This window comes from Mycteria americana, chromosome 3 (assembly GCF_035582795.1).
Source record: "Mycteria americana isolate JAX WOST 10 ecotype Jacksonville Zoo and Gardens chromosome 3, USCA_MyAme_1.0, whole genome shotgun sequence".
In the NCBI taxonomy this organism is placed as follows: Eukaryota; Metazoa; Chordata; class Aves; order Ciconiiformes; family Ciconiidae; genus Mycteria; species Mycteria americana.
In genome coordinates this window covers 105,348,476-105,360,638 of record NC_134367.1, presented here as the reverse complement: position 1 = coordinate 105,360,638, position 12,163 = coordinate 105,348,476, and the positions used below count along the sequence as shown (strand labels likewise).

Here is a 12,163-nt window from a genome sequence, read left to right as displayed (position 1 = left end):
GCTCGCTAACGCAGTTTTCAGAATTACACCAACAATAAAACAGTTATTGTTGGTGTAATTGGTGTAATTCTCCTGTGTGTATGTTACTGTTCATGCGATTTTGTTACACTTCTGGTGGAGTATGCATGCTCATTAGCACTGTTTCTTTTACAGAAAGAAAAAAAAAATCTTTTTTTAAATAACAAAAATCTAACATCTGAGCCTTCAGAAATGGCCAACAGAATGGATTTGCTTCTCCAGTCTCTTAAGGACTTTGGTTTGCTGTTTCTCATGTCTACATTTTGCTTGAATTCAGCATTTGTCTCTGTATAAGGGTGAAATTAAGCTTGCGATTTTTCTGTCACACATACAGATATAGTCAAAGCTTGTTTGATGATCAGAACTCAATTCAGGATCTCATCTTTTGCCCTTGGCTTTAACTTATGTATGCCTTTGTCTGTATTGTCTGTACTGCAAACACTTATGCATGTTTCTGCTATTATATATAGACTAAATATGTCATAACACATGAATGCAAAAGGATCAAAAATGCCTTCCTACTTTATAATCTGCTCAGCCAGAAACAGACTCTGTTTCTACACTGCCTTTTCCTACATGTCATATTATCATCAGCTGTTCTTATATCCCAAAAGAATACTAACTACTGATCGATTGCCCGGACATGTCTGGCCGTGGCCTACACGTGCCCCGGGTAGTTCATTTATTTGCCACGGTGGATTTGCTAGAGTGGAATTTAATCAATAGCTAATTCATTAATTCTGGTCCTCGAGTATGTAGGGATTGTGCCGTATAAAAATGACTGGCTGGCTTCAGCTTTGATTGAAATATGACAAACACTACAGCTGACAGCTTCAGCAGGTGCTGGGCTGAATATGAATTTTGTTTTTTTATCCTCCATAAAAGAAAAAGGTTGGGCAAAAAAACCAGTCTGTGTAGACAAGAGGACATTTTAATATATATCTGTCACCAGACAGAGAAAAAAGGCATTTCTAGAGTATAGGCTCATGGGATACCGAGGATATAAACCAGACTGTGCAGTTTATTGTCTTTAATTGGAATCATGGCATTTTTCCCTCTTCTGAATCAGTTTGGGGGGCTGTATTATTGATGAGAATGCTGTAGGATAATGTCTTTGTAGCATTCACAAATAATTGTTTTAAAATTTGCCTCAAGGTGCTGCATGACATAAATTATAATTTCACCCACCAACTTCTTAGAAGTCTTTCTGATAGCAGCGCCATCCACACTGTTCTAATGAAGGTTATTCCACTGGAGCCATTATAAATACCTTACTTTTCCACCCTTTACAGTTAATAACTCAGCTTCAGGCTGAAACTTGGCACAAAAGGTCGCAGTCCTGGAATGATTATTTTATAATGCCAAACTTCAAATAGAAAACAGTGTGGGACCCAGTCCTGAAGTCCTAAGTCAGGTTCTGGTTTGTTATGTTTCTCGTCTGGGTTTTGCTTTTTTTGGAGGGGGCTGGCATTGGCCATCTTTAGGTAGAAACAAATCATTTTTTTTTTTTAGTTAGGACCTCAGGGTTTGTCTCTATAGAGAAGTATTGTGTTTTATTGCACAGATTAGAAAGTTCTCTGAGTACTGTGTGCATGTGGATGCTGACTTAAAGTTTGTGTAGTGGATTAAATTCCGATGGTGTGTTGGAAAATAGCTCATTTCCCTTTAAAATACTTTTCTTCTTTCTCTTGTTCCGTGTAATACAGCATGCTTAGTTTTTCCCTAATAACAATACTTAGTAGCAGCTTTGTTCCTTTCAGAAAACTGAGGCACAATGCAGATGAACCCTGCCAGAAATTCTGTTCAGTGCTTAATTAAAAGGTTGATGGCTCTGAAAACACCATGTGGCATAAACTAGGGAAAATCCTTCAGAGCTTCATGAAGGAAGAGAGGGCCCTTTATGCACCTTGCGGGAACCAGAAACCATGGTCAGGGCATAATAGAAAGCTAAAAGAAGATAAAGCCGTGGGAGGAAAACTAGGCAAATTATTTGGTTTGCTGTCCAGTATCATGGAGCCTGGGAAGATTTCTGTATCAGATGCTGTTCATGGGTGAATGAGCTGGAGGAACTATCTCGAATTAATATGTCCGTGAGAAAGAGTTTAGAACAATTGGATAAAACACACAGTAATAAATTGTTGGGATGATGGTATTTGCTCAGGAGCTCTAAAGGAGCTCAAATATGAAAGTGTCAAACTACTGTGCTGTGTAAAATATCCTTTAAATTGGTCTTGGTACTGGAGGAATGGAAGATGAGACAATGTAGTACAGATTTCTCCAAGGGGATCTGGGGAACTAAAGACCAGTAAGTCTGATTTTCCATACTGGGAAAATGGGTGGAAAGTACAAACAAAGAAAGGGATCCATAACTATGTTAATAAACATGAAATGCTGGGGAAGACTGCTGTGGAGTCATGTCCAACCTGTGTGTCCAGGCAACATACAGAGTCAAGCTTCTCAAGTATGCTTAGTTTTATAGCACTTTACCTGAAGTGTCCAAGGAGTTCCCATGGAGGAAACCTGATCGCTCTCCCTACTGTAGTCGTGGGAAAAACAAGGCACAAAAAGATTTCACGAAGAAGTTTGTAGCAACAACGGAAGCATAATGCTATTTATCAGGCTTTCTGTACTGTCTCATACTGTCTCTCTAATTATGTTAGCGCTGCAGTCCACCATACAGCAGGTGGTTAACTCCTGCGCAATAATGCTGAAGCAGTTGCTCGGTATGTGTGATCTTCTGATGAGGAAAGTATTTCATCCACTGGTCATTAATAACAGCAGTGTTCCCAATCTTAAGAATGTCGGGTGAATCTTGTGATTTTTCTGTGCCTTTTTTTTAATTCCAGCTCCTGAAAGTCAAGTCATTGAATCTTAGATTTGATGTGATTTTTTAAATTTAAGCCTTGTATTTGATGAGACTAATACAACATTTGCTCTCAAGATTCAAAAGTGAGGCCTTATTATATTCTTAATCTTGATGGTTAAACCTTTACTACTGAGTTGAGGAAAAAAAATCTGAAGGAGTTCTTTTCATGGCTCGTGGATACTCGAAGCTGGTGACACTTGCAGCAGGCAAAAAGCAGAATTTCTTTTCCGAAGTCTGGTTTACCAAAATGTGTCTGATGTTATATCAAACCTGAAATATTGATATTTTTAATGGATATAAAAAAAATTAATATTTCTACCTGGAAATGTCAGAATCAATTGTCTTCACGTGCTTGAGCCAAAGGATTTTAATTTGCTCTCTTGCACCAAAAGCAAACACACTTTTGTGGATCGGTTTGAAATTGTTCTTTATCTCCTGGAGGTGCTGCAGTGCCTCATGGACCCTGCAGTCTGAAGCAGGTCTTTTCTGTGAACCCGGTTAGGCTGTCTTTTCTCTGGGAGGTGAGCCCTACTTCAGTATTTTCGCCACATTGACAGCAGTCACAGAAGGGACTCGTCCAGCATTTGAACTATCATAAATGGCACATGCTTGAAGTTTTCTCTGGGCAGACAAGGACTATGTGCCATATGCCAGATGTTGTTCATCTATCTGTGCCCAGAATTTGCAAGTCTGCTTCTGTAGTTTGGGCTGTGGGCACTTAGCAGCATAGACACAACTCCGGTTTACCTGAGAGGGAGTAACTGGGGAGGAAGAGAAGGAGAGGGTGGGCAGGCTCCGTCCCCACGTTTCTGCGGCTGTGTCAAATGCACCGTACGTGATACAGCTCCAGGCATGCTAAAGTGAAGGTTCTCAGCTCAGCCTGGGGTATTTGTTCAGATGGGGGGTGTCAAAAAACCTCTGCAGTCCTGTGAAAATCCTGCTGATTTTTTTAAACTGAGCTATGCGTTGTTCTTGCTGTGATGCTTTCAAAACCACCGCAATTTGCCATGGATGGCAAACGTCAGAAGGTGTAGACATAACTGAAACATTCATAAAATTGTGAAGGAGTCTGCTTATCTGTGAGTCATTATTGGAAGGTCATACTGAGTTTTACCCTTTTGGTGGCACTGGTCAGTGAACTCCTATGCCACATAATTTTCTTGTGCAGCTTCAGCTTTACACAATACTAGGCTATGTCCACCCCGAATGTGTATCTATAAATTGAATAATAATAAAGTGATTGCTTGTTAAAAGAAAGAAATACATGCTGAGCTCTGCAGAAAAGGCGAAACGTTCAAATCATTGCATCAATTCTTAGGCCTAATTTGAAATTATTTGAGAGAGACATATGACTTGCAGAGCTGCAAAAACTGGCACAATGCTTTGAAAATATACCCTTGAGGGTCTGAATGAAACTTGCCAAAAGCAAATAATTCAAAAATATGACTGCAAGTGCTTTCTTTGCTCCTGTGATCTATACTGTGCAAAGACCAGGAGAGAGTTACAATGGCATTTATAAAGATTGAAGTACTACCTTCTTTTCCTTTTCTTTTTATCTTTTTTTCTGAAGTTTATACAATATATTTTCCTGCTTTTATGTTTTTAAGTTAGGTCCTGTAGCTTTATTTAAATGTAGACGTGTGTATGTGCGTGAGTGTGTGTTCATGTGCATGTAGTGGAATATGTAGTGAATATAAAATAGCCATGTACGGATTATGGAATTAAATCTATCGTTCAGATGAAGACCTTGGAATGATAATGGTGACTCTACAAGTCACCTATGAAGTTATTCCTTCATAGGTGACATTAATTCCTGTTCTCCAAAGGCTTATTGCTGTATGGATTCCTCTGTTTATACCTCAAGGAAGCGCAATAATAATTCAGTTATTTTTATTCTGTTAAGATGTCAAAGTTTATCTCAGCAGCTGCTGTTTCACTGTAACATTTTCACTTTAAATTAATGCTAATTTATGATGTCACTGGCATTCTGTCAGTGGCTGTGTAATTGGGACATGGAGATTAAAAAGAGGTACTTGGAGCCTAAGTATATACTATGCAATATTGTCAGTCCTCCCATCGATCTACATGTAGCATTGGGATCTCCTTCTCTCTACCCAAAGAGAGTCATAGTGCAAGAAATTTGTATCTTATGCAACATTCCAGAGTGATTATGCAAGAAATGAAGTTTTCATTTGAAATACCAATGTAATATGTGTACATTATAAAAGACAGAGCAAATTTCTGTTTCAAATGTGCCTTTTGACTTTTTTTTTTTTAATTGTAATACTAAGTGAGATTTTGGAGCCAATATCTGCACAGTTTCAGTAGTGACAGGCATGCTATGGTTTAACATGATTTTTCCCTGAAGATACTTTCTTCCTTAAGCTGATGATGGTCTGATATCAAACCTGAAATCAACAACAGGATTTTGTTTTACAGATAATCTTTTGCGAGCTGCTGCAGTCATGCTTTTGCACTCAAAGTCGGAAGTCTTGAGTCTTGTGATGAACACTTGCATTTTTTACTTCTAATTTTATGTCAATGAAAATATTTAAGCATGGAAGAGAACTAGTGCTTACTAATGCTGTGATGAGTTCTTTCTTTTAATTCTGTGGCGAAGAATACGTTTCAAAGCAACGTACATTTTTTGTACGACATTTCTGAAAGCAGAGAAAAGGCAAGATGAATACAACTCTGCTCTAAATGGTGACTGAGCACAATGTGAGTAAGCTGCACGGGTGACAGCTCAGAGGGCAGGGGGTGGCCTTTTGCCCTCCAACTGCCCGTCCTCTACCAGGTTCCTATCTGAGAACGGAACGGTCATGCCAGCCCTGACAATAGTTCATGTACACCTTTGCTGTAGCACCAGGAAGGCATACGGAATCCTTTCTCCTACCACTGCAATGAAACGAGTAAAATGCTAGAAAGTTTATTACACATAAGTTTCCAGAAGTATGAACGAGGTGGTGTTTAAATAGCAACCTTTAAGGATTTTGATTGCGTGTGTGATTTATTTTCCCACAGTATTAGCACGTATTGACACTTTTTTCAAACTTTTACACCTTTCGGTCATGAAAGCAGCTGTGAAATTCACCATCCAGAGGAACATTTTGGACACTTCAAAATCTTTCACTCCATGTGAACTAGTATAAAATGGAACTACTATATGCTAATCCTTTAATGTAAGTATCCATAGAAGCATAAATGCTTTCAATAATGTAACATATGTTAATTTTCTGCTTATTGTAGATCTCTTCAAATCAACTGGGCATCACCAGGACAGCCAAATGGCATTATCCTGGGATATGAACTCTTACGTAAAGCATGGCAGAGGTGTACCCCATCAAAGGCTCCAAGGAGCAGCAGAAGTAATAGAATGTGCATCTCATTAGAATGTAAAAAACAAGAAAATATCTGTGGAGAAGTGTGTTATCATCCAGAGTTGAAGGTACATGTATATTCTTAAGTTAGTGATGTAATGAAAAATTATACTTTTAGGAATAAGTGTGTAAACCAAACCTCTTGAGTTATCAGAGGAAGGGAAGTGGAAGGTTCTGCTTCTTTTGATATTTTAAAATCAAGGCTCTGATACGTGTCTTGATACTTTTAAAAATCAAATATGGATGTTTGAGCTCAGCACAGGGATAGCTGTGCAAAAATGTCCAGCAGTGTATGTGAGTCAGCTGATGACAGGTGATTCTGTTGTCTTAAGGCTGTGATTGTTGACTCTATTTCTCCTTTCAGAAGAAATGAATTGGTTAGCATTTATAAATGTGTCTTGCATTAACACTTAGCTTTGGAGCAACAGCACAGTTCTGGAGTGAATCCCCAGATTGTTTTCATTTACTACATGCTGGTTCAGGGTAGAAGTGGTTTTAATACGTGCAAATTAAATCCCTTGCACAGGAAGCGCAGCCAGAACCTGTGTTTCAAAAACCCTTCAAATATGCTCCAGCTCTGGATGGGGACTTTAGGCTCCCAACCAGTCTGTGGACCACCCTCACTTCACAAGCGTGCATCTGAAGTTTCTTCCCTTCAGAAAGCTTTGCTCCACGTGCATAGTGCAGACGTTCACCCCAAGGAATCAGGCTGTATCTGATCCAAAGTAAATCTCACAAGCCACGCGTAATGGAAGTGCGAGTAATCTCAGTACCAACTTCTTGAATCCCCTGATCCAATCCCATTGTGCCAAATTACATGGTGGGTATATATGTATATAGATCTCTATGTATTTTTGCATCCCACTTGGAAGAATCAGTTTTTCTCAGCTGCGTGCCATAATCACACACTGTAAACCACTAGAGGAGATTTTTTGTCAGCTCAAGTATTCGGGTATGTGTGGAGCACATGATGGTAGTTCATATTACTCCTTTGGCATAAAGGGATCGCATTGGACCACTTAAAGTCCGTAGGAAATTTTCTAGGTGTATGCAGAGTTTCAAAAATACTAGTAAAACTATAAAGCTTCTCTCTGTGTGAGGAATCATTCCTCAAACCCTGCATGACAAATAGTGGTTATTAACATGACTTCCCCCCCCCCCCCCGCCCAATTCTTCCTTGGCTAAATGCTTAATAACCAGATTCTCCAGTACAGAAAATCTGTTTAGATTCAGCTACAAGAGGGTGGCTGTTACATGACAATGATGAGCAGCTCTGAATCAGATCCATTGTGATTTGTCAGATGTATTTTTAAATTACGGCTATTTTCAGGTTAATCTTCATATGAGTTCCTGTTTAGGAGTAGGATCAATAGCGTAGCGGGAGTCTGTAATGGTTTTTATTGACAAATGAGGTAGAAAACTCTTAATTTGAAAGTAAGATTTAATGTGATGGAATAGTGTCCCTATTTGTCAAAGGCATCATCACATGTTCCGTGACTAAAGCAAACAATATGTATTCACAAGATTCCATGTCAGACAAGACAGTAATTAAGGAAGTGAGCTGAGGGGTTCAAATCAAAATATAAATTATTCCAGCCAACACAGCTTTAGCTTTTGAGTTCCCTTAAAAGTAACACTATACTAAACATATGTATTTCTGAAATCTTGCAAGTGAGCTATGGGCAGTCCTTTGTTCTAAAAGGTAAATTTACTTATTTTAGGTTTTTGGCATGGTAGAATTTTTAATAGATCTTGGCATATGTATGAGTTAAATACGTATTATATTAATTGTAGAAGTTTTCTTCCCCGTTTTTATTTTTTCAGCCTTCGTGCGTTTATGGTAACTTTGAGCCTGGAGAGTGTCCATTTATTTTTATAGCTTCCTGACTTTCTAATTTTTTCTAATTAATTTTGCATTATTTTGTTATAATGGTTTCTCTGTATTTCAGAGACTGTGATTAGGAGTGGGTGCTATGTGGTTAAGTAACGGATATATAATAAACGACTGGAAGGTCCACAGGAAACTGAAGCACTCATACATAAAATGACGTGGAAGTAATTTTTGTGGGTGAATTGATTAAAGTTGCCTTCCCAATGCTTTCCCTTGTTATGTGTATCCGCACTAGCCATCCAAAACGTCTGTAAGAGGTACCTACAGAGCTCTTGGCACATCCGTGTTCCTCTTAAACTAGAGGCCGCGACAGGGACAGCGTAAGACCTTATGTGGCAGCCTTCTCTCACACTTTTACATAATTCGCTGTCAGTCTATGCCAGCTATAATGCTGAAGCATTTATGCTAGTATATGTGGTCCTTAGATTCGACAGTCTACTGGACAGAAGTAAAGCAAAGCAACACTGACCAGCATACACTTGTTCTGAAAAGAAAGCCTCTTATCACAGTGCCAGCTGCTAATTGCCATACATTAATTGTACAGCCAAATGCAAAGAGATGCCACTGAGAGTTAGTGCTGAGCAGCTTAAGTAATGTTCAGATCCAGAATAATAAAGAAGCTTTTTGTTCATTTGATGACAGGCTGGTCAGCAAAAGCAGGCAGATTGTATATACGTAGGTCCAGTAGACAAACCGGTCGGGGAGTTCTCACTTTTGCTCTGGTCATTTATTGCGCCTTGTACACAAGACACAATGGGTCCAATTCTACTCTTCCAATTTCCTTGAATTCAGGAACGTAAAGTGAGAGGAAAAGTAGGCCTTCTATACAAAAACAATTTGGAGATCTGTCTTAGGCTATTTCTTAATATTTCCTCATGGATTTATGGGTGACATTTGGCATTATCACCTTGCTATTGTAAGACACTGCAGAAGAAGAGGGATTTGTTGTTTCTTATCTACGTAAGAGAGATAATCCCCTCCATCCATAGAAACCAAAGTGTTTCAGTAGTAGGAATACAAGGGTGTGTTTCCACTGCAAAGCAGAGCGGGATGCAGAGGCTCTTCAGCTAACATTGGCCGAGCTGGGTCCAGCTAAGTAGCACAGTTATAATAGAAAGGCAGCGCAGTTATAATAAACAGAAAGGCAGTGCTAAATAGCCCGGCTGCAGGGTTGCACTGGTGTATGTGTGCTGCGTTTGGGATTGAGGTTAGTGTCTCCGCATAGCACTGTGCTGTGTAAATAAACCTACTTGCTCAGAGCTGTCTTGGGAATCTCTAAAAGAGCAAATGACCTTTTCACTACAAGGGACATGTGTACATGCACATTCATGGGCTCATGTAGGCCTGATATTAAACCTAATGAAGGCCAAAAAAGATTCCTGCGATCCTAAATAATCTTTGCATCAGATCCCTGCTTCTTGTTTCCAGCTGTTATCCGGTTTTCTGCTTCAGTGTTAGAAATCTTTGTTATTTTAACTAAAGCTAACACAGTGCTGTGCCCGGTATCCTTACCCTGGTGTTTGTGGTCAGACTTGGACGGATCTATAATTCGTGAGTGCAGAAAGAATTTAGAAAGGCTTTTTGTGTGTAGTTTTGCAGAAAAGCTGAGAATACACTCTCACGATGAATTTTGTCAGCTGCCAGGAGGGTCCCTATGTCCTGTGTACCTTTTACAGTAACAGACCTGTGCTGCTTGGGTGTTTCCAAGCTGTCAAAATTGACAGTATTTTCCTAGCTGTTTTCAGTAAGGTGTGATCCATAACTCTATCCGTATTTGAAATCTCAAACCAGATACCAGCTTGCAGAGCACATATCACGAGATCTGCAGAGATGTACTTCAATTAACAAGGGAATGTGCCCTAGCTTCACCCATCAGGGAGCATAATCTCAGCACTGATGGGGAAGGCACTCCTGTATTATCTATGTAGCTGCCAAACTGTCCTTCTGTTGTTACTGGCATCCTGAGGTGAACACTGAAAATAATGAGCCAGGTACGGTAAAAAAGTAATTAAAATAGTGGCATAAAGGCTAATAATTTCTGTACACAATGGATCATGAGTATGAACATCAACGGTTAAAAGGGTCCTGACTGAAGGTGCTAATACAGCTTCAGCACTTTTTATTTTCAGTAGCAACAAGCTGTATAAATCTGCAGTTAATGAACTAATCAAATATAACTCTGACATTACTAGCAAGTACAGGCTTACCCCTTTACTCATTGTAATTAACATGTGCCATTTGTCAAAAACACCAGGAGGACTCTTCTCTTTAAGGACAGGAGGAGCAAAACAGTGGCTTGATAGCTAGCCTCAAAAGCACGATTTTCAGGAGTGAAAACGAACACATCTCGACACTGGTGAAGGATATTCCATCAATACTTACGTAAAATTTACTATTAATGCTAGCAATACCGTGCAAATTCTTTTCAAGTTCTTTCAGGCTTAGAGAACCTTTAGAAAGGTAACACTTCATGTATAGTGTGTGTCGTAACACACCTGAAAGACAGGAAATGAAACTCGTTTTAGTTAGATAATATATAGTGATTTGTAACAGAATAACAATAATTTCTGCTCATGGATTTTAGATCTAAGGCTGTACCAATTACCAAAAGAGAACAGCAGTTTGAGAAAAGAAATGGGTGAGTATACTTAGCAAAAAAGGGTGTCTATATAGATTCAGAGATAATTTAAGTAAAAAAGAATGAGCCTTGCTAATTTAAAATATTCCCTCTCACATGAGAACATGATGGGTCAATCATTACTCCGGTGTTTGCTCCACAGGCAGAAATTTTTAATGAACTCCTGTAGCTAATAGGAATTCCTTAGAGTGTTTTGTGAATTGCTATTTCACAAAGTGGCTCTGGCAGCAAGCGCTTGACAAGAAGGATAAACATGGCTGCCTAGCACATCTGTTTATTTGAGTAAATCAGTCCTAGCTCAACTGGCATGTGTCCATAAGGCCAGATAATATCCTTCAGCAAAGTCTTCAGCAAGCAGAGGGATCAGGGATGACACAATTTTAATTAAAAGAGAGTTGCATAGATAAGTTTGGAGTATTTTTAAAAATTGTTAAAATATTGTGTAATCCTGCCTGCCAGATTTGATATCCAGTTACTCTGTGCTAGTGTCGTGGCTGACTGGCCCTTCCCCAGGTATCGTAATAAGCCTTCCTTTGTGCCCAGCCCTTCCCCGTCCCTCTGCTCCTGGGTCACAGTCCCTCCGTGGGCTTGGATGGGAGGATAGCTACAGGACTGATTTGTGAGTAACTCAGTCTGCCGATATTTTTAAGGGCTCCCATGGCAGCTAAGGATGAACGTCTTGTGTCGTCTCCACGGATAGTAAAGATCTCCTGGCTAGCAAGCAGATCTCAAGCATCCAACCCTCTGTGCGAGGGTGAGATCTCCGACCTGCCTAAAATGTTGGTGTCACTGTATCTGATCGCTGCGAGGCTTCTACTTTCATGTACATAGTCACACCATCCAGTTGGGACTGTCACTTTTAGATCTAAGAGGATGAGATAATAATAACCTTTTGCCACTATAACTTTCAATCCATCTGCTTCTCTTCTTTGTCTATGACATAATTTTAGCATTACTTGAATGCATTTTATTTTATGGATTGATAATGCAGAATCCTTGGGCTGAATATCAATGCAAATAGAAACTAACTATCTTTAGAGGGCTGCCAAAAAAGTGTTATTTAACAATTTACAGCTGACTGCAGAGGATGTTATGGAGCTACATAATAATGGCACCAACTATATCAATGGGTAATGCCAGATGAGAGTCTGAATGTGTTTTAGAGCTGACTAGACCCCTTTTTGGAAGCTGTCTATGGGGTGTTGAGAAATACTGAGGATCTTAAATAATTTTTAACAGGGAAAAGTAGCTGTTGAAACTATTGTAACATACCTGCGTGTTCAGCTGGGGATTTTTTGAGGGAATTCAGGAGGAAAAGAAGGGACACCAGGAATAATGCAATCTTACAAATAATGTTCCAACCAGAATGC

At 39.4% G+C, this 12,163-nt stretch overlaps 1 protein-coding gene across 1 annotated transcript in view; it reads left to right on the top strand.

The window, feature by feature from the left end:
• The window catches only part of USH2A (usherin), a 396,442-nt gene that overhangs the window by 289,724 nt on the left and 94,555 nt on the right, over positions 1 to 12,163 (top strand). Inside the window, exon 47 of the mRNA XM_075496427.1 lies at positions 6,134 to 6,332. Coding sequence (XP_075352542.1) covers positions 6,134 to 6,332 — 199 coding nt within the window. The remainder of the gene's footprint in view (positions 1 to 6,133; positions 6,333 to 12,163) is intronic.